The 22,518-nt window shown below is 34.5% G+C and overlaps 1 protein-coding gene across 2 annotated transcripts in view; it reads left to right on the top strand.

Moving 5' to 3' along the window:
• Positions 1 to 22,193, top strand: part of DHX36 (DEAH-box helicase 36) — a 62,652-nt gene extending 40,459 nt beyond the window's left edge. For both annotated transcript variants that reach the window (XM_053599314.1, XM_053599315.1), the window contains 12 exons: positions 1,280 to 1,344; positions 2,055 to 2,198; positions 4,605 to 4,722; positions 5,419 to 5,517; positions 9,046 to 9,219; positions 9,349 to 9,435; positions 10,640 to 10,723; positions 13,056 to 13,155; positions 13,247 to 13,337; positions 15,706 to 15,826; positions 17,093 to 17,245; positions 17,608 to 22,193. In XM_053599314.1, coding sequence (XP_053455289.1) covers positions 1,280 to 1,344; positions 2,055 to 2,198; positions 4,605 to 4,722; positions 5,419 to 5,517; positions 9,046 to 9,219; positions 9,349 to 9,435; positions 10,640 to 10,723; positions 13,056 to 13,155; positions 13,247 to 13,337; positions 15,706 to 15,826; positions 17,093 to 17,245; positions 17,608 to 17,769 — 1,398 coding nt within the window. In that variant the 3' untranslated portion in view covers positions 17,770 to 22,193. The remainder of the gene's footprint in view (positions 1 to 1,279; positions 1,345 to 2,054; positions 2,199 to 4,604; positions 4,723 to 5,418; positions 5,518 to 9,045; positions 9,220 to 9,348; positions 9,436 to 10,639; positions 10,724 to 13,055; positions 13,156 to 13,246; positions 13,338 to 15,705; positions 15,827 to 17,092; positions 17,246 to 17,607) is intronic.
• The last annotated feature ends 325 nt before the right edge of the window (positions 22,194 to 22,518 follow it).

Raw genomic sequence — 22,518 nt, 5'->3', positions numbered from 1 at the left:
TGATAAAGCTTTACCATATCAATAAAAATTTAGTAAGCCTTTTTTGTATGGTACAGCTCAAAACATGGTTCGATGCATAATCCAACACTAGGTTGCATTGTGTTTCACTTCACCTTTTATGATTTGTGCAAACAACAGAGCTCCAGAGGGTGTTTTGCCATATTCCTATTGGATCGCTTTACTTTGATGAAAAAATGCCTATCTGTGAGAGGAAATGGATTGTTGTCAGAAACAATTCTTCCTCCAGAGTTAGTCAGTCATCTTGTCAACTGGATATTTTTCCAGAATTTCTCTAATTAGGTAGACACAAAATCGTATGAATTTTTTATTGGTTGCAGTTTATAAAGTACATGTTACAAATTGATAAATCAAGCCTGTGGGAAAAAATATATGTTTTCTGTGTAGTATTTATAGAATTTAAATTTGAAATAGGCTCTGCACTTTTGTTTTCCAACTCAGATTCTGAGGTACTTGACTACTTACGTTTTTTTGTGAGAAGTATTTTTAAATTACCTCTGTGTCCAGTTCTCCAACATCAAGTCTTCTGAACTTGATGACTCCTTGAATTTATCATATTCTGTATTTATATATACTCCCACAAGAATCCACTATTTGTACAAATTATTTCAGGCACAAGTATGACAAATACTGAGAAGGAAGCATGTCATGCTTACAGACTAGAGGGGGGTAACAGAACAGTAACATGTGTCCTCAAGTTTTTGTTTGCAAGATGAATGCCTATGGGCATTTGCACCACAGGAATGTCTTGTACTGAAGTAACTCCTAAAGGCCTCGTTCCTATCAAACATCGTGTTTGAACATCTATAGACATTGTTAGTAGCCAAAAAGTTAACTCCTCTGATGTCAAGCTAGTATGCAGTGGTACAAGCCAGCAGTATCTTATTGGTCAGTGTTGCTACCCATGTAGGTTTGGCCTAATTCTTATCCTTAAAGTGACCTTTTCTCCCTCCTCCTTACACCCTCCAGCTTTTATTAAAAGACATGCTATAAATCAAAATCATATTTCATTTGAAATTTTATTTGTGATAAGATTGTGACGTCTGTAGGAGATCCAGTTTGGTTTACCCAAAGGGAATTTTTGTAGTATTGAAGATGGTGTGTACTTTGTAAGTGTATGTATCAGTATTATATGTATATGTCATTGAATGAACACAGAATGCTAAAAATGAACAGTATATGAAGTAATTCCTCTAATTACAAAAATAATCTATCAAGAGATTAGTGTACTTTTGCAATTTTGATGTATTTATTCTTACAGGTGTTTAAAAAAACCCCTCCTGGCGTTCGGAAAATAGTAATTGCTACCAACATTGCTGAGACTAGGTAAAAAATAATTTTAAGTATCAATTACTGATGATTACATAAGTTTTGAGCACCATAAAATATTAACATGGTGTGATCTTTTTTCTGACAAGATACTTTGTAATTTCTTAAAAATAGGCTTTTTTAAGAAGCTAGTTATAGCAGTAAGTATGGTTTATGTTTTTTTAAAAACTTTCACAGTTTTAGCCTTCTTCAAATAATAGCCTTCTGAATGGATTTTTTTTCAGAGCTTTCCTAAAAAAGCATGGGAGCTGAGGTTCATTTTCTCCCTTTTGCCTGTTTCTGGCTAGGGGTGATATTCTTTGAAGTTAGTTGTATCTATCCTTTAATAATTCTTATATTTCCTTAGAGGTACTAATACACACTTTGTCACTAAAGCAGATTGTTTTAATGAAAGCTGATATTCAGCCGTGTGTTGGGGGATCCACAGAGCTAGGCATCAGGTGGGCTGTGAAGTTCGGCTATGGGCAAGTAAGAATTCAGCAAGTGATCCGTATCATTGGCACTGTGCTATCACTGTAGCTTCTGGTGCTGCCTATAATGTCGGTAATTGTGGAAAGGGTGGTGAAATTCCTGAACGGCTAAAATCCATTTGGTATGATAGAACGTGCTCTGAAATCACTAACTGTAGGCCTGTTATAGGTTAACAGTGCTTTTGATGTTTTTTTTTTTTTTTTTTTTACAATTTGGATATCTTGTTTTCCAAACAGCATTACCATAGATGATGTAGTTTATGTGATAGATGGAGGAAAAATAAAAGAGACACACTTTGACACTCAGAACAACATCAGTACAATGTCTGCTGAGTGGGTTAGTAAAGCTAATGCCAAACAGAGGAAAGGTCGAGCTGGAAGGTAAGTGCGAACTTTTTCCAGAGTCTTTAGAACACCCCCAAATTTCATGTTAGCAAAGTATTTTGCTTGCATTTAAAGATACTTAATAGGAGATATTATTTTGAACTTCATGCAGGATCTTTTTAAATAAGAAAGTTGTTCTAATGATAGTTTATTTAGAAAAGTGTCTGTCGAGTTTTCTATTTTATGAATTTTTTACAGCCATTTCTTTAGTCTGGTTAATTAAAATTAATACTTAAAACTTGTTTTGTTACTTGTAATTTTGTATCCCATTTCCCTTTTTAAAAGCATATATTACCTAATAATAAACAGTTAATACTATTGAGTGTGAGATCATGTCCTCAACACTAATATTAACTTGCTTAATCCTCACCATGATGCTATGGGATAGGTTATTTATCTGCATTTGAGGGGTAAGGAAATTAAGATATAAAGAAATTAAATGATTTGTCCAAAGTTAGACAGCTTTGTAAAAAGCACAGCCAGGATTTTAATCCAGGCAGAGTCCAGCTCTTTAACTGGGCTTATGCTAATTTTTTACCATTAGTTACCAAAGAAAACACAAAGTTTTTTTATTTTCCATTAATGTGATAGTAGCATAAGAAATATGCCAGTTTTAACAGTAAGAAAAATGATTTGTTTTGAATTTTTACAAATAATTCCAGTTATGGCTATCTTTTAATGCACACATAACAGTATTTTTATACTCGTATTACTCATATTTGTATGAGTGATAGAATCATGTCTGGAGTTACAGAAGATAGTTATTCTTTTGCCTTTTATACATAGAGTAAGAGGTTCCTATTAAACTTTGCGTATGGACTTATTTAAGTGAGAAAAGGAGAATTGAAAGAAAACATTACAGACCATTTTGTTAACCCTTTGAAGTTTGTACAGTATCTATAATCTCTCACTTGCTGTAGTCTTTGCAGGTTATCATAGTAACTTAATATCCAGGAATCTTATTAGATTTTGCAGGAGATGTTTTTGAATGAAAATCATGGTTTAGTAAAAAAAAGTTTGTTTTTGTTTTTTAAGAGACAGAGTCTTATTTTGTCGCCCTCGGTAGAGTGCTGTGGTGTCACACCTCACAGCAACCTCCAGCTCTTGGACTTAGGCTATTCTCTTGCCTCACTTTTTTTTTTTTTTTTTGAGACTGAGTCTCAAGCTATTGCCCTGGGTAGAGTGTCGTGGCATCATTGCTCATAGCAACCTCAAACTCTTGGGCTTAAGTGATCCTCTTGCCTCAGCCTCGCAAGTAGCTGGGACTATAGGCACTCGCCACAACACCCACCTATTTTTGGGTTATAGTTGTCATTGTTGTTTGGTGGGCCCGGGCTGGATTTGAACCCGCCGGCTCCAGTGTATGTGGCTGGCGCTTTAGCTGCTTGAGCTACAGGTGCCGAGCCAAAAAAAGTATACTCTTAATTGATTATCAGGGGTAACTTCCTAGGGGGACCCAGCAAGACTGGGATTTGCCTGTGCAGATCCATCACTACTGAGTACTGATTCAGAAATATATTCACTGTAGTGAATAGGTTTGGCATACCTTTATATATACAGATGGTAAACACACTAGGTCTTAGATTTGATCCATAAAGCAACTGGAGAAAATATGAATAGAGTTGTTACCTTTTAATGACTCTTTCATCCCCACTACTATGGTGGAATTTAACTGTAGAATTAGGCAGTTCAGCAAAGCCTAATTAGATTGACAATGGTTATTTGTGAGGCCAGAAATAGCTATACTATCTGGTTCTCAATGGATGTACTCCTGTTTTAGGTTTTGCTGAAGAGATGTTCAGTCATGTTATATAATAAATAGATGATCAGTCTTTGTAGTCTCCTGGCAGAAATAGCCAAGATGTTTAAAATTTGTATTCCTATAGCAGCAAGAGCCCATAGAAATATTTATTCTGCTTGAAAATATGTTGAATGTAGTTACCTCTTCACATCTATACTTATCATTGTCCAAAAAACATTATTCATGTCATTAGTTGCGAGCATAAAACAGAAAATTTTAATATACCTCCTAGAGCTCACACTACAACATACAATATTTAAAATGATTTTTGGTATTGTTGACAGGGTAACATAATACTAGGATGTGTTATGTAATATGATCACAGGTATATTTGAGGTTACAACTTTTAGCTTTAACCTAAGTAGGCTGTTGCTGAACATAATAATCTGACATCTGTTAGAAACAGGGAATCAAATTATTGGCAGAGGAACTGGTGTATTTCTTTCTCAAAACTGAGACACGAGATAGAAGGTTTAAGTTTTTACCAAGCAGATGGGGAGAAGGAATATATGATTTCATAAAGATATAATAATTAGTTATAATGTGGCTTTCTCTGGAGGTCTCAAAAGTCATTGATAACTCCCTTCCACCTTTTTCTTAAGAGTTCAACCTGGTCATTGCTATCATCTCTATAATGGTCTTAGAGCGAGTCTTCTAGATGACTATCAACTGCCAGAAATTTTGAGAACACCTTTGGAAGAGCTTTGTTTACAGATAAAGGTAAATTGGGTGGGAGAATTAAGAAACTAAATGGGAAAAAAAAGAAACTTAAATAGGGGTGATTTAATTTTCAGCATCTTTTATAGAAGAAAATCCTGTATCTTCAAGAAAGAATTATTACCATGCATTTGTTTTGCTTCTATGTTAGTAAATTGTGTATTTAAACTTTTTTCAAATGTGTTGTATTAAGTAGTTTTAAATTGTGTAGTGCTCTGGAGAAGCCAGGCTGGCTATATGTGAATCCTACCCTCCCTGAAAAGCTAGTTCTTTTTACTTTGTGCAAATTACTTAAATTTCATAAAATTCTTAAACAGTGCCTGGCACATGGTAAGTGCTTAGTAAATGTTAAGTACTTTTACTACATCTTAAAATGTTATTCCTCATTTTAAACTATTTAGCATCTTTATAATTTTTGGTATCTTATGTTGAAGAAATTAGTATGCAACTTGCTTGTTGATTTTAACCAGCTACTTTTCTTATGAGAAATTTAATAGTTTCTGGTAGAAAGTAGTCTATAGGCCTTTAAACATGTTTTAATAGAATACAAGTATAATTTTAATTCATTTTGGTAAAATAACTTGAAAATCAACATATAAGTTTGATGCTTTATTTGAGTGATCAGTACAAGTGGAACTAAATTTTTATGTCAATAATGACGTATGTTTAATTTGTCTCTCTATCTTGCCCCACTTTCAGATTTTAAAGCTTGGTGGAATTGCTTATTTTCTGAGTAGGTTAATGGATCCACCATCAAGTGAGGCAGTGCTGCTCTCCATAAGACACCTGGTGGAACTGGTAAATTTGATTTTTTTTAATTCTTTTTTAAATTTAGAGTTTCAGAACATGTGAGCCAGTTAATTGTAAACTTTATTCTCATTACTGCAAAGGAGTCTGATTTACAGTACCAAATTTGATTCATCATTTGGCTCTCAACATAGTATGGGAGATTTGCTGTAGGTTGTAAATTAATATCTTTGTGATGTTCTTACAAGTCTGGGCCCTTTCTGCCCAGTTTTATTTCATTGCAGGTATAATTTGAAATTACATAAAATTTTAAAATATTAAAATTACTGGTCTTTATATGTCTTCTTAAAATGAGCTTGATTGGTTTATTCTACTCTTTTCTAATTACCATGATTTCTTTTAGAGCTTTCGTCCAATTCAAGTAACTTAATAACAGTATGGTCATTAAGTAATCATTTGAAGGAATACTGACAGGTGTCCTTTCTCCAAAATAATACACTATGCTCCTTGTCATTTTAGTATTATAACTTGCTTTCTTAGGACAAGGTTTTCTGATTTGATTAGTTCCTTTTTATGAAGTCAATGTTTTTAAGAAACTAGTTCTGGTGTCTTAAGCAACCACTTACTTGTTAGCCACTTCTGCACAAGCCCATATTGAGAGAGGCAAAGGACTAGATGCTGCTTATTGCTTAAAGTGGGGATAGGTACAGGGGGTTAGAGCTGTGTTGTCTAATACACATGCCACCAGAGCTATATGTGGCATTTGAAATTTTGAATTAAATTGGAAATTCACTATCTCTTGCCCTCACAGATTTCACTAGTTGCCACTATATGGGGCAGTGCAAAAGAAGGACATTTCCATCATTGCTAGGAGTTCTGTCGGGTAGTGCTGGGTTAGAGGGTAGCAAAGACACATTTTACATATTTCACAGGTTTTTTTGGGCCATCCATGCAGATAATCTTTGAGAATTTGGTTATATTGGACTATTATAATAGCTTTTATCATAACTATTTAAATGAAAAATTGTTATACATTATCTCACCATCTCTATGGGACCTTGTATTAGATTTAATAAGGTTCCTGGTGTTTTAGGAAGTGGTGAAGTTTTACTGTTGACCTCTCTTCCCCTCTAGGCTTTTATCTCATAGAATATAATTGTGGACAGCTAGGTAGTGGTCAGAAAATCAGTGGTAGTGATGAATAACCAGAGGACTCAGCTGGATTCAGAAGCCACTCACAGTGGGATGACTTCCTCTCTTTCAACTGAATAAAAAAGCCAGTCTTAGCAATTTGTAGGCAACACAGTCATGAAAAGGTCAGCAAACTCTTGCCAACGGTGGGGTCTAAGGCCCATATTTAAAAATATATTTTTTATTGTGAAATATAGCATGCACGTCTAGAAAAAGCAAGCAAAACAAAGATGTGCAGCTTAATGATTTATCACAAAGTAGACACCATGTAGTAAATACTTATGTCAGGAAGTGAGACTATTCCCAGTTATGCTAAAAGTCCTCCTCATACCATACCTTGCTTCAAGTACTCCACTGTTCCCTTATTCCCAAAGATAACTTTGATCATGACTTTAATGCTGGTTAGTCTCTTGCTTATTTTTATTGATGATTTTACCATAAACGTGCACATCTCTACGGAATTGAGTTTAATTTTGCCTGTTCGGGGAACTTTACATGAACTCATGCAGAATGAGGGGCAGAGCTCTGGATTTTTTTTCACTTAATGTGAGATTCATCTGCATTGTTGCTTTCAGCTGTAATTCACTTCTTTGTTTTTGTTTTTTTTCTTACCATATTATGTTTTGTGACTACTGAAAGACATTTTTCTTACTTCCATTTTGGGGCTATTACATATAATGCTGGTGAGACCATTCTTCTTCAATAGTTGGTGTTTCCTGGTTCACTGAAACATAAGCTATATAAGTACAATCAAGTTTGGTAGATAATGTCCAACAGTTTTCCAAAGATGCTGAACCACTTACACAGCTATACCAGTGATAGGTAAAAGTTCCATTGCTCTGTAGTTTCACCAACCCTTGGTATTATCAGTCTTTTATTCTAGCAATGCTGTTAGGTATCTTGTAGTTTTAATTTATGGTTTTAATTTGTGTTTTCATAACTGTCATGAATTTGTAAGCACCTTTCTATATTTTTTTCCCATTTAAATAGACACGTTTATAAATTTTCAGTGCCTGTTTTTCTGTTAGGTTGTAGATCATGATACATTTTAAAGAAATATTTATTCTTAAACCTAACTTGGCAGAATTCAGTTTGCCATTATTTTGTTTTGTGTTTTTCATACTTAGTTTTTTTTCTTCTGATGTCACTGTCAAATTTAGATATTGAGATAACAATATCTCAGAAAACAAGTTGGGAATATTACAATGTTTTTCTTTTAGGAGAGTTTTTTTTAAGATTGAAGGCATTTTTCTTTATAAATATTTAGTAGAAATCTATCTGATGGGATGTTTATGGTTTCTGTTTTTTATTACTTCTTGTTTCTATCTTCTTGTATGCCTAGGTATTTTAATTGTGTATTGGAAATTCTATTTAAAAAATTCTTTGTAGATAAAAATTTGATAACTGAGATGAGGAAATCTTTCTCCAGCAAGGAATTATGTTGCTTCTACCAGGAAAAAAGGGCCTCTAGGCTCACCTCTCTGGACCTGTGTCCTTACCTTAATCCTAGACTTGTAATTCCTATAGTTCTTTTGTTAATTCCTGGTGTCTACGTGTCACTTTTCTAGCTCTCCACAGTGGGATGGTTGGACCAGATTACCTAGGGAATCAAGAGTACAACTCAGTCCTATTTCCCATAGATCTAGGTTATGCCTTTTATCTTTTGCCTTCTTGTTTCATCCCACCTAAACTACTAGAATCTGGGGACAGTACATTACATACTCTAGAAATACAACACTGTCTCTTGTTTGTTGGTTTGTTTTGTTTAGTTTTTTCCTACAACTCTTGTACTTTTGCTACATGCTTTTTTTATTTTTTATTTTTTGTAGAGCTAGAGTCTCACTTTATTGCCCTTGGTAGAGTGCCATGGCGTCACACAGCTCACAGCAACCTCTAACTCCTGATCTTAGGTGATTCTCTTGCCTCAGCCTCTTGAGTATCTGGGACTACAGGCACCTGCCACAATGCCTGGCTATCTTTTTTTTGTTGCAGTTTGACCGGGGCTGGGTTTGAACCCACTACTCTCGGCATATGGGGCTGGCGCCCCACCAACAGCCACAGGTGCCACCTTTGATTTTCTTTATTTACTAAAAGTTTGCTAGTTTGTTGTCTATTATTTCTCTCCTAATACTGACAGAAAAACCAAATTGTGAATTAATTTTGTTTTTGTTGAAAGAAGTGTTTAACCTTTTTGACCTCAAAATTTGTTTTGATGAAGAAAACTAAAACTGAATGATATTAGGGTATTTAGGCTTATTGAAAGTGAGTATTGACCAATTGTTTTTTTCTTTTTCTTCTTTTTTTGGCCAATTTTTTTTTTAAAGCAAATTAAAATAGCTTTAAATGTAATGTTTTACAATGTCTATTAAATAAACTCTTCCTTTGCAGAACGCTTTAGATAAACAGGAAGAGTTGACACCTCTTGGAGTCCACTTAGCACGATTACCAGTTGAGCCACATATTGGAAAAATGATTCTTTTTGGAGCTCTGTTCTGTTGCTTAGACCCAGTACTCACTATCGCTGCTAGCCTCAGCTTCAAAGATCCCTTCGTCATTCCATTGGTAAGAAAGATTGATTATAGGCGTTTTTAGATACACAAAGTGATTGTTTAGATATGCTTTTTCTCAACTTTTTATTAGAATGCCATTTTCTGTCATCAGAACAATGTTTTTTATCTGTTATTTTTTGAGGGAAAAGAAAAGATTGCAGATGCAAGAAGAAAAGAATTGGCAAAGGATACTAGAAGTGACCACCTGACAGTTGTGAATGCATTTGAGGTAAGAAAAAGAAAAGATCTTGTTCTGTATTGCTATACATTATTCAAGTGAAAAGCTAATAATAGGATATGAGCACATTTAACCTTTTAAAATCCGTATTATCATAATTGTCAGGAATACATTGATGAGAATGTTTAAAATTAGGTGAACATTTGAAAAAAATTGTAATTGATTTTCAATTTTGTTATAGCTCATTACATTTACTCCTTTGCTAATAATAGGACAAATGAACAATTTATTTCAAAATGATACATTTGAGGCTTAGTGCCCATAGCACAGTGGTTACAGTGCCAGCCACATACACCAAAGCTGGGAGGTTTGAACCCAGCCAGGGCCAGCTAAACAACAATGACAACTACAACCAAAAAAAATAGTCAGGAGTTGTGGCGGGCACCTAAAGTCCCAGCTACTTGGGAGGCTGAGGCAAGAGAATCGCTTAAACCCAAGAGTTTGAGGTTGCTGTGAGCTATGACGCACTCTACCGAGGGCGACATAATGAGACTCTGTCTCAAAAAAAAAAAAAAAAAATTACATTTGATGTTATTTCTTGGTATCCTTGTCTGACTGACATTTATATTAGTCTGTTTATTAGTAAACTATCCCCATATTGTATTCAGATGTAACATTTTAATACAGTATCATCATCATGTATGTAATTCAGATAAGAGAGACATTTTCTCCTCTCAGAAGCTAGGCTTGCCCTGGGATAAATATTTATCACCCATCTGTGTACAATTTAAATGTAATTTTGTCTTTAGAAGCAGTACCTTTTTTTCTGTAGCTATACATTCAGTTGTTTACTGAAAATGGGAAAATTTGTGGTCGTCTTCCTCTTTGACTTTATTCAGTTATCTTTCCTTTCTCCCCATTTCCTTCTTTCTCTAACTAAAAAAAGTCTGTGGATTAGAAAATATATTAATAGCATGGAAATTTAACATTGTGCTCTTTTTATTTATATTATGTACAATTACAATGGCATTTTGTATAAAACACGCCATTAATGTATTGTGCTTAATTATATCAGGGTCTGAAACTTCAGTGATCATGGGAAGTTTGCCTTTTTAGTTTGTAAATTATAAAATTTTTTGAATTTTTTACAAAGAAAATTAAATATCTGTAGAAGATTAGCCTATCACTAAAATGAAGGTGCAAACCAGCTTTGCTTTAGGGAACAGTATAAATTGATTTCTTTATTTCTTTGAAGGGCTGGGAAGGAGCTAGGCGTCGTGGATTCAGATACGAAAAAGACTATTGCTGGGAATATTTTTTGTCTTCAAACACACTGCAGGTAATGCTTAATGTTTTGCAGTAATTACCTGCTAGATTAAATATATAGAAATTGTGTATGTATTTGTGTTATATACAAAATTAAAGGCAGAATCTTTATTAAATGAACTGTACCAAGCAAATAAACATGCATAATAATATAAAACAGAAAACTAATGGCTAAGAAAAGAAACAAGGTTCCAGAGTATAATAACAAAGTACTGCAAGGCTCAATTTCTGTTTTTCTCTACCTTCTAGTTGATGTTTTGATGATTCAAGCTGTAAATTTTTACTGATAGTCTGAAAGTCTATTGAAAAATATCAAATAGAGTGAGTTCTTTAACTTTTCTAACTTAATATAGTAAAATTAGTGCATTGCAGGTGTTTGTAAAACAGAAGAAGGTAACCAGTAGGTAGGACTTATGTACATCAGACTTCAGACTCTACACTGAACTGAGAATCTCAAGCCAGTAGGAATAGGAATATCTTTACCTTCTCTCCTTACAAATACACAACAGCTATGTGCTGGTACTAGATACTAACAAGCTCACAGAGTGGTCAACAAAGTCATGCAGCGTATCAATTAGAAGTGCCCAATCATGAACAAAATGAAAAAATGGGTCTTCGACACCTGTGAAAGATAACTATAGCCAAAGGCAAAAAAGGAATGGAACACAGTATGTTTCAACTGAAAAATACCTTACAATTGTCTCATTTATATGGAATAGCTTAATAAGAATATAAATTCAGCAAAACAAAGATAAGAAACCAATAGAGTGAATGAAAAGACTCCTGAGCTAAGAAAACAAATCTTAGGCCAAAAGAAAATCACAAGGAACAAAATGGACACCCTTTAAAAACATTGTCATAGAAGAAAAGTTTGAAATAATCAAACGTATATGTGTACCTAAAAAAGACAAAAAGTAAATAAATCTTATGGACAGGAGTGATCTATCATGAGGACAGTAGGTGTCTCTGTATAAGCATGTGTAATTGAATGTGAGACATATATAAGCACATTTCTTTGAAATGGAAAAAATGAAGTGAACCACAGTATGAAAAAGTGACTGAATTCAAGTATTATTTGAGAATATCATGTCCAGTCAAAATATAAATGAAGTATAAAGAGCTCTTCTTGAAAAACTCATGATTTCAGGAATGGAGGGTGCATGCTAAATCAGCTCACATGCATTTAAATTATTTAAAGGTAAAACTAATGCAAAATAGTGTTAAGAATTGTGCATGCAGAATATAATGTAAAATTATTATCCTGAACAGTATGAAATAGTAATAAAAACCAAGAGGTGGCTATGAAAATTACTTGCAAGTGGGGAAGCTGAAGTCAACAGCTTTCATAAAAGGGATGTATACGTAAATGTGATCAAGTTTATGTTTTATAAGCTTTTTTTAAACTTAAAGGAATTCTTTTAAAAAAATTTCATTTGATGAAAATGAAAAATATCATCAGATATTACATTCATTTTCCTATTTAATTTTTCACTTTCATTTTCATTTTCCTATTTTCACTTTCATTTTCCTATTTAATTTTTTCACTTTCATTTTCCTATTTCACTTTCATTTCCTATTTAATTTTTTCAGTTGAACCAAAGTTAATTGCTAGTTTTATAAAAACTTCCTATACTGTGATCTCATCATTAGGATATATTTATATCTAATTCTTTTGTCAGCGTATATGCATGAGTATTTGCAATTTGGCTATGGAGTTAATGATTATTTCTAAAGAGTATTGAGGCAGGAGAAGTTTTTTCATTGGTACTATTCCATATTAACTGAATGCTTCATAATAAGTCATGCATCATTTTTATTTAAATCATAATTTTTCTTTAAAAAAAAAAGCCTTAAGCCTATGTTCCAAAATGTTACTAGTAGTTAATTCTTGGTTATAGAAATATGGACGCTGTTTTTTTCCTTATGCTTTTCTACTCTTTTTAAATGGGAGGAAAGCAGTTTTAAAAATTGAGTCTTTTGCAAAATGGAGTAATACTTAGACATTAGTGTTTATTCCTTACAAGATGCAAGCTTTTTCTGTAGACAGTCAGATAATATTTTAGGGTTATAGCCCATCTGGTCTCTGTTAAAACTTCTCACCTTTGCCATTAATTATAGAAGCAACCATAGACAGTAATGTGGATGAATGGGTATGGCCGTGTTCCAAAAAATCTTCTTGACAAAAAGACGGGTTTTGTATAAGTTTGCTGACTCTTGCTTACATGTTTTTGCAAAAATGTTTTCATAGAGCAGAGGAAGTTTACAGTTAAATTTATTTATGAATGTGCTACCCAGCCCCAACATGTGAGGGTGTTCTAATTCTCCTTGTTACTGTTGCTCCCTAGATGCTGCATAACATGAAAGGACAGTTTGCTGAGCATCTTCTGGGAGCTGGATTTGTGACCAATAGAAATCCAAAAGATCCAGAGTCTAATATAAATTCAGGTAAGGCAGAAAACTGTGTGTGTGTAACTTCCTAGTGTTGTCTGTTTATCACTATTTACTTTTTTTTCCTCTACCTTCCCATCCCCAATAGATAATGAGAAGATAATTAAAGCTGTCATCTGTGCTGGTTTATATCCCAAAGTTGCTAAAATACGACTAAATTTGGGTAAAAAAAGAAAAATGTAAGCATTGAAGATTATTATGAATTACTTGTAACTGTCTTCATAATCTTTTGAATTCTAATGTAACAGGGCTTATATTGTAAATGTGTTCTTATTCATATTTGGGCCATATTCTTGTTCTTTACTTTTGGTGCTTTAGAAAAAGACACACTGTGTAACATAAACATTGCTTCCCTTCACACTACATCCTGGAATCACCTCTCCAATCACCCATTCTCAAAGAAGGCAAAAACACGATGCTAGTGTAAATAGTAGAAAAGTCAGGCAGCTGTTAAAAACCAATACCTGGGTAGAAATTGCTTGGAGTAGATTTTGTTTCAGGAACTTTTTTTCCTCTCTTATTAAAATGGATAATTTTGTAACTTAGCTCTTAAAGTAAAATTGTGGTATTCTGACTGTTTTTAGAACTAAAGTATAATGTATGTATAAATAGCCTGAGACAATAGCAAGGCATGTTTTTGCCTAATAAATGAGCTCATCTGTAAGGATAAAGAAACTAAGACTCACAAGGGCCTCGTGTTATCATTGCCACCTTTTTGGAAGGCACTCTAGCCTAAAATCATGTATCAAGTATCATTTATAATAGTCCTTGACTCAGTGCATTGATAAGTATTTTACTTGAGGAATATATCCTAAGGAAGAAATTCTAAATGTTTTTTAACAGCTGTATTACAAACAACCTAGATGTCTAGTAACAATGGAGAAATTATGGTTTTATAATACCACATTAGTTGACATGCCAGTAGCTGGGCAGATAAACAGTCATTGGGTATTAATATGTAAAAATATTTGAACTAATGTTAAATAGAAAAGTCAGTACCCTGTGATTATAAACATGATAAAATATAGACTTTAAAAGTAGACCAAAGTGTAAACGTTCCTGGGCTGTGGTTCTCAACTAGGGTGACTTTTGCCCCTCAGGGAAGATTTGATAAGTGTCCGGAGACCCTTGTCATTGTCATAACTAGGGAGTACTACTAATGTCTACTAGGTAGGGGCCAGAAATGCTTTTAAACATCCTATAATCCACAGGATGCCCCCCCCCCCCAAATAAAGAATTACGTAGTTCAATGTGTCAGTAGTGCTGAGGTTAGAGAAACCCTGTTCTAAGGCAAGAGATTATGGGTAACAGAATTTTAATAATTGTGGTTAAATGATCCAAGTACTTTTTGACATCAGTACTTGCCAAATTCTTTTCTGTACTGATACCTAACTTTAAAGGTGGCTTAACAGAAATTCTCTGAAATATACTTCATCACCTCCCTCTGTCATTCCGGCTTTATGAAAAAATGTAGTTCTTTTTTGGATTGGTGCTTTGTCAGAAAGTTGTGGCCTGTGGGCTTGTATTTTGAACATTTTTATATGCCCATTTGTGTATGTTTTCCTGCTAGGCTAGCAGATTTAAGTGGCTATGACAGATTAAAGAGCCCCACAATGTAGAGCACGAAACATTTAATCCGTGGTTCTGTCCAGCAAATTGCCAATGCCTGCTGCTCTAGTCACACAAGGTTGCAAGGTAGCATTGGTTAGATTGACTTTGGAGTGAGAAAACATAATTTCTGGTTTTATTATAAATGTGCATCATGACTATGATTCATGATTTTGGTACCTCAACAAAATACTCTTAAAGACAAACATGAAGGATTAATGGATTAGGTTTTATATTGTCTAATACAGGTATTACCATTAACTATTTAAAAAGCAGCCATCAAATGTCTCCTTGTTGATGGTTAATTGATTAATATTAAAGACTTATAAAATGTATATGTCATATGACTGTCAAAGAAAAGACCCTAGGAATTGAGAGACTGAACTAGAACTGTGTCAATGTTTATTTAATCACAATTCGTCATTTTTTATTTCATATTCATCTGGGTACATACCCTATAAAATTTTTAAATGAATCATTTTACAAAGTCGAGGACTATTTATCAGTATCACAGTTGTGATAGTAAAATGTCTACACTATCCTCTTGATCTAACTCACTTAATTATTTTTCATCTTTATTTTGGTGTTTGTCCTTCAGTGGTATATGTTAACAAAATGAAGGAAAGAAATATTGTTACTTCTCAAATACATTGAATAATTATATGTACAATAAGAGGAATAGTTAGATGATTTAAAGTATTCTTACTTAGCTAGTATTTTTCCATGCATTATTTTTAAAATTGTTCTTTCCTCAAATATAACTTCTAAATTTACTTTTTACAAAAATAAATTCAACTGTCGAAGTTTTAAGATTCTAGGGTTTGTTGGGTTTTACTAAGCCTTTCTATGAGTTTTTGAAGTAGTTTAATTAAAAAAAAAGAGAGAGACTTCTAGGAGGAGGACTCTTTTTAACAGACTGCATTTTAAATTTTTTTAAAGGGTGAAAGTTTACACAAAAACGGATGGCGTAGTTGCTATTCATCCTAAATCTGTTAATGTGGAGCAAACAGACTTTCACTACAACTGGCTTATCTATCACCTGAAGATGAGAACAAGTAGTGTAAGTAAACATTTTAAATAATCAATGATCTGAATATCTGATATGTTTGTAATTGTATAGTTTTCACATTTTTTTGTTTGTTTGTTTGTTTGTTTTTTAAAGACAGATTCTTACTATGTCACCCTTGGCAGAGTGATGTGGAGTCATAGCTCACAGCAGCCTCAAACTCTTGGCTTAAGCAATTCTTTTGCCTCAGCCTTCCAAGTAGCTGGGACTACATGCAGTGGCCACAACACCCAGCTATTTTTGCTGTTGTTGCAATTGTCGTTGTTGTTTAGCTGGCTCAGGCTGGGTTTGAACCTAGCAGCCTGGATGTATGTGGCTGGCGCTGTAACCACTGTACTAACAGGCGCCAAGCCTAGTTTTCACAATTACAAAATTTTTTGTGCTTTTTCTTCTGACATGAATTATAATTGTTTTCCTTAAGCAAATAACCTATACTTTTAGAGCTTTATTATGATGGGTCTTTGTATTTTAATTAATCAGGGTAATTATTTGCATAATTTTCTTCTAATGCCTGCTTTTGAGAAATAACTGGCATATTTTATGGTGTATAGGAATTTACACTGTGTAAAGAATTATGTTGGCATGCCACTGTAGCTTATAAATGTTAGAATATTAAGTGGGATTCTATTTATTTTTATTTTTCTCTTTGAAAAAATAATTTTAAATGATTTTTAAAATACTGGATATATAGTTAAAAATAATTTCACCTACATTAGTGTTTTGGTTTTTTTTTTTTTTTTTTTTTTTTTTTTTGTAGAGACAGAGTCTCACTTTATGGCCCTCGGTAGAGTGCCGTGGCCTCACACAGCTCACAGCAACCTCCAGCTCCTGGGCTTAAGCGATTCTCTTGCCTCAGCCTCCCGAGTAGCTGGGACTACAGGCGCCTGCCACAACGCCCGGCTATTTTTTGGTTGCAGTTTGGCCGGGGCCGGGTTTGAACCCGCCACCCTCGGTATATGGGGCCGGCGCCTTACCGACTGAGCCACAGGCGCCACCCTAGTGTTTTGGTTTTGTTACTCAGAAAATACTTTGTTTGCAGAAGGGTGCTATAGTTTAAATTAAAACAAAAGTATAAAACACCTGTGTTCCTAGCTCATGAAGAACGGTTCATTTCTTCAAATTAATCTCTATTTACACTAGCAAGTTAATCCATATTTTGGAAGGAAGGTACTAATTGATACTGGTAATATTATTGAATTAATGTAGTAATAACCGTTTCAAACTCCTGAATGTATTGATTCACTATAATTTTAATTACAGATATACTTATATGACTGCACAGAGGTTTCGCCATACTGTCTGTTGTTCTTTGGAGGTGATATTTCCATCCAGAAGGATAATGATCAGGAAACCATTGCTGTAGATGAATGGATTGTCTTTCAGTCTCCAGAAAGAATCGCCCACCTTGTGAAGGTGACTGACTTCGCCTGATTGTCTTTACATGTCTATGTATGTCAGTGTGTGATTCTGTGGTTTTGTTCCAAAAGCTACACATATATTAGCACTTCTTGCTCTATTTCAGCAGAGCAAATAATGTTGAGAAATTGATTCAGAGTTTTTCCAAATTATCTTTGGAGGTGGTATCAGACTTATAAATGGCTTGATGTGCTTGAAGTTTGAATTCACCCTTCAGCTGCTTGCTCACTAAATATTTCAGTCTTCTGTGCAGTTGCTTGTACCTACTTGCATCAATCAGCTAAAATCACTTTTGTTTATTAGATTGTTTTACATTAACATCTGCCTTGGTTGAACATATATAATTTTTTCAACCTTAGGAATTAAGAAAGGAACTAGATACTCTTCTGCAAGAGAAGATTGAAAGTCCTCATCCTGTAAATTGGAAGGATACTAAATCCAGAGACTGTGCAGTACTGTCAGCCATTATAGACTTGATCAAAACTCAGGAAAAGGCAACTCCCAGGAACTTTCCACCATGACTCCAGGATGGAGATTGCAGCTGACAACTTGACAACTTTTCTGTGGTGGCCTAAAAAGCCGGTTTGACAGCCATCCCCATCATAGTTTTAAAATGTTTGGCAAGATGTCAAACCCTGGGACATGACTAATTTTCCTTTGTAAGGTAGAAATCTTCAGTAGGTAGTAAAGACTTAATGTGCATGACTTAATGATACCTGTAACTATTATAAATATAAAAAGCAGTATGTTCTCTGGTCATATACTCTGTTGTGGTATATTGGCAGTATATTCCCCTTATATAAATTGAGTATTGTACCACTTGAGAAATTTCTTTGTTCTATTATACAAAATTAGTCTTTCTACCCATAATGATTGAGTATGGATCCAGTAAAAATAGAATGGTTAAAAAGCAGTGTCAAGTAAGCATTTGAATATAACCATATTTTTTAAATGAAACTTCTATCAGAAGTATATTAAGTTGTTATAATAAAGTTCATTATTTAATAAAATGTACAATGTGTAAATCTCAGCTAACTTCTTGGGTTTGTTTCTACATGTACACTTAACTCTTGGCTTATCTGATACTTTTACTCTTTTTAAAATATGTATGTACCCCTCTTCATGGCCCTCTGTAGCATAATGTAGCAATTCAGAACTTGGGTCTGGATCCTGACTACTTCAGTTCCAGTCTCAGCTTTGTCACTTGATGTCTTGGACAAGTTAGTTGGCTTCTTTTTGTTTCCTTTTCATTATCTGTAAAATACAGTTGGCCCATCTTATCTGTGAGTTTCACATCCATGGATCCAACCAACCATGAATTGAAAGTATTCAGGAGAAAAAATAGATGGTTGTGTGTACTAAACATTGTACAGACTTTTCTTCTTTGTCATTATTCCCTAAATACAGTATAGTAACTATTTGTGTAGCATTTACCTTGTGTTAGGTAGTATAAGTGATCTAGAGATGATTTAAAGTATTCAGGAGGATGAGTCTAGGTTATATGCAAATACTGTGCCTTCTATATAAGGGACCTGAGCATCTGGGGATTTTAGTATCCACAGGGGTCCTGGAACCAACTATGCAGGTAACACTTTAGAGGATGAAATACGATAGTATGTGTCAAGCACATAAGCTAGTGTCTGGCACATGGGGTGTTCTCTCTGAATCTTAATTATTATCCATCCCTGAAACACTGCAGTATCTAACCACCCATTATAATACACTTTTTTCCATTGCTGCTTTACCTTCTTAGCCATGGAAGCTAGTGTGGCACATGTGCTGCGCATTTCCGGCCCTGTCAGACCGTGTGCTATTGCTGGTTCAGCCATTTTGTCCCTTCCTCTTGCTTGCTTGTTCATGTGGTTCCCCCTGCTGCTCAGCTTTGTGCCAGGTATGTTGGACCCTCTTTCCAAGAGCAAATCAGGTTGTTCTGAGCCAGTCCCATGTGGTCTTACTCCGTTGTAAGTAATTGGTGAGGTTTGTGTATGTGACCCTCTCCTGGCCAGTGGCAACCGAGAAGTAATCTTCAAGGGGGTGTTTGAGAAAGATTTTTTTCACTGGTGGATTCAGAGGAGGAAATAACTGCCGTTTCTTTAGACATTGTCTTGTCTGAATCTGATGCTGCAGCCAACCTAGATCACAAGCGAACACAACCATAACTCAAGTTGGCTCAGGGGAAAGATAGAACTCACTGAAGTTCTTGATGATGCTGGTGAGCTGCAGAATTCATCAACTCTGGAACTGCTCTACACATGAACTTAATTTTAATAAAATAAAAACCCGTCATCACTTAAACTTCTAGTAAGGTATATTTAATCACACAAAAAGTATATTAACTAAAACTTACACTGTCCATCATTGAGTATTAACTTGCTGAGACCTCTATCTCTACTATTTATTTTCTGATGTAACAGTTTTGACCCATGTCTGGCAAAAGTGCTGGACATACTGCAAAAAAACAGAAACAGCATCTTTTGTGCCCTAAATGATACAAATTGTATTGTGCCTTCTGATAAATGCAAGAAAACCAAAGGAATAAGTATCATACAATTGCTGGGATGTATCGATAATGCCACAGTGATCTGGTAACAGCACTGGTTCAGGTGCTGTTCCCGTTTCTAGGAATGTAGGCCACTTGACATTGCCTACCATGGGTGTCAGTGTGTCCTAAGTCTGTTTTCTGGGCTTTCTTTCTCCCCAGAGTGATCTCTCTCACTGTAATGTTGTATTACAGCATACTAATTTTGCCCCTAAAGTCAAGGTGACCATCTGTTCTGGTCTTGCTCTATAAGAATATGTTTATCTTTGTGCTTTTTTTTCTTTGCTTTTATTATACAGTTTGAATTCACAAAGTCACTTGGCCAAAATAGACTCTGAAGAAAGCATTTAAAGATTCTGCTGTCTTGAATTAGGGAATTAAAGGGGGACAGAAATTGTATAAAGAGTCTCTAGAAAAGATTATTAGTTGGTTCAATGTTTACAAACCAATACTTAATCTCCCTATAAATGGGGAAAATGTTGCTAAATAATTACTTATTCACAGATTAAAGTGTAATTACTTTTGCCTCCAATTTGTTTTCTCTATAGCTGATCAGGATGGAACTTCTAATTCAAGGTGCTATTTTCTGTTTGTTTTTTTTTTGTTGTTTACAAAATAGGAAAATGCATTTTTTGTTGTTTACTGAGCGGAAAATGCATTTAAGGACTATTGGTTCTGTAGTTTTAAAAAATAAGACATTAAGAAGGAAAATCTATGTTTCACCATTCTTAGCAATATAGAGGATAATTTATTTTTTTATTTTGATCTTTCAGGATTTTATTTTTTTATTTCAGATTAATATAAGGGTACAAATGATTAGGTTTTTGCATTTGTTAGGTAACAGTCGGCAATGTAGTTGTATCCCACACTCAGCATAGGATAACTCTTGAAAAAAAATATAACCCTGAAACAGAAACTTGCCTGGAAAAAACTTAAGAAATAAAACACAATAATCTCTAAAAATGTATCTTTAAAAGTGAGTACATGTGATACCTTCCTAAACTAATTTAAGCAAAAACTAAATAAACTTATACCACTTATTACAAAGTCATTCTCTGTTCTTACTGAATTTTTAAAGTCCACTCTAAAAGTTATGAATTTTAGAAAAATTTTAGGAGAAATTTATCCTCACCCAGAATAAAGAGTGGTAAATGTTCTTCTATTTTTAGCTCTGAGTTTGTATTTACTTATAAGTCATTGTGTAGCACTCTGGGAGGCCAAGGCAGGTGGATTGCCTGAGCTCACAGGTTTGAGACCACCCTGAGCCATAGTGAGACCTCATCTCTAAAAATAGTGGGGTGTTGTGGCGGTTGCCTATAGTACCAGCTACTTAGGAGGCTGAGGAAAGAGAATCACTTCAGCCCAAGAGTTTGAGATTGCTATGAGCTATGATGCTAAGGCACTCTCAGGGGTCTTCAAACTATGGCCCGCAGGCTATATGCGGTGATGTGATTATATTTGTTCCCGTTTTGTTTTTTTACTTCAAAATAAGATATGTGCAGTGCATAGGAATTTGTTCATAGTTTTTTTTTTAACTATAGTCCGGCCCGCCAATGGTCTGAGGGATAGTGAACTGGCCCCCTGTTTAAAAAGTTTGAGGACCCCTGCAAGGGTGACAAAGTGAAACTGTCTCAAAAAAAAAAAAAAAAGACCAACCTGAATATGAGTGAAACCCTTCTCTTACATAATTTTTTTAAGTCTTTATGATTACGTTGTATGTCATATGTTTGTAATATACTAATTGTTTCTAAATGGTATGTTTATTCTAATTTTAAAATAATACATCTGGGGCAGTTCCTGTGGCTCAAAGGGGTAGGGTGCCGGCCCCATGTGCTGGAGGTAGTGGGTTCAAATCTGACCCTGGCCAAAAACTGCAAAAAAAAATACATCTGTACTGAAGGATATTTGGACAAAGTAAATCATCTTACCATTTGTACATTTAGTTATATTTCCATACTTTCTGTTAAACTTTAAGGTATTATTTCATATGTAATACAATAACCAACTTAACAAAATTCGCTAAAATACCCACTTAAGTATATAAAGTTGCATAATTACTACCCCCCAGTCTTAGTAGAGAGCGCACCATCACCTAAAAATTGCCTGTTTTCCTTTGTAGTCAGTGTCTTGCTCCGGCTTCTCTCCAGCTACCGTTAATCCGTTGTAAGTCACTACTGCAGTTTTGCCTTTTCTAGAGTTCACATAAATTTTGTGTTCAGCTTCTTTCACGTCACATGATGCTTTGGAGTTACTTATGTCATTGCCTGTGTCAGTAGTTAGTCCCTTTTTATTGTTTAGCAGTATTGCATTGTATGGTTACACTGCAGTGTTATATTCATTTACCAGGTGATGGACGTGTGAGCTATTTTTGATGTTTTGCTATTATAAATAAAGCTGCTGTGAACACGTATATACAAGTCTTTGTGTGGTTATATGTTTTCATTTCTCATGAGGAAATACCTAGGATTGACATTGCCATATCATGTAAGGTAAGTGTGTTTAACTTTGTAGGAAACTGCCAAACTGTTTTCAGAATTTTCTATTCCATTTTACTTTCCCAGCAGCAATGTCTTCCCAGCCAGTACTTTGTATTTTTAGCTATTGTTTTAATTTTAGCCTTTAATGAACATGGAGTCCTACGTCATTTTGGTTTTAACTTGGGTATTTCTTTGATAAGTGATGAGCATCTTTTCATGTGCTGTTTTCCTTAGTTCTCTTCAATATGGTTTTT

Source organism: Nycticebus coucang, chromosome 8 (assembly GCF_027406575.1).
Source record: "Nycticebus coucang isolate mNycCou1 chromosome 8, mNycCou1.pri, whole genome shotgun sequence".
Lineage (NCBI taxonomy): Eukaryota > Metazoa > Chordata > Mammalia > Primates > Lorisidae > Nycticebus > Nycticebus coucang.
Note: the sequence above shows the minus strand (reverse complement) of the source record. Positions and strands in the feature narration are given on the sequence as shown.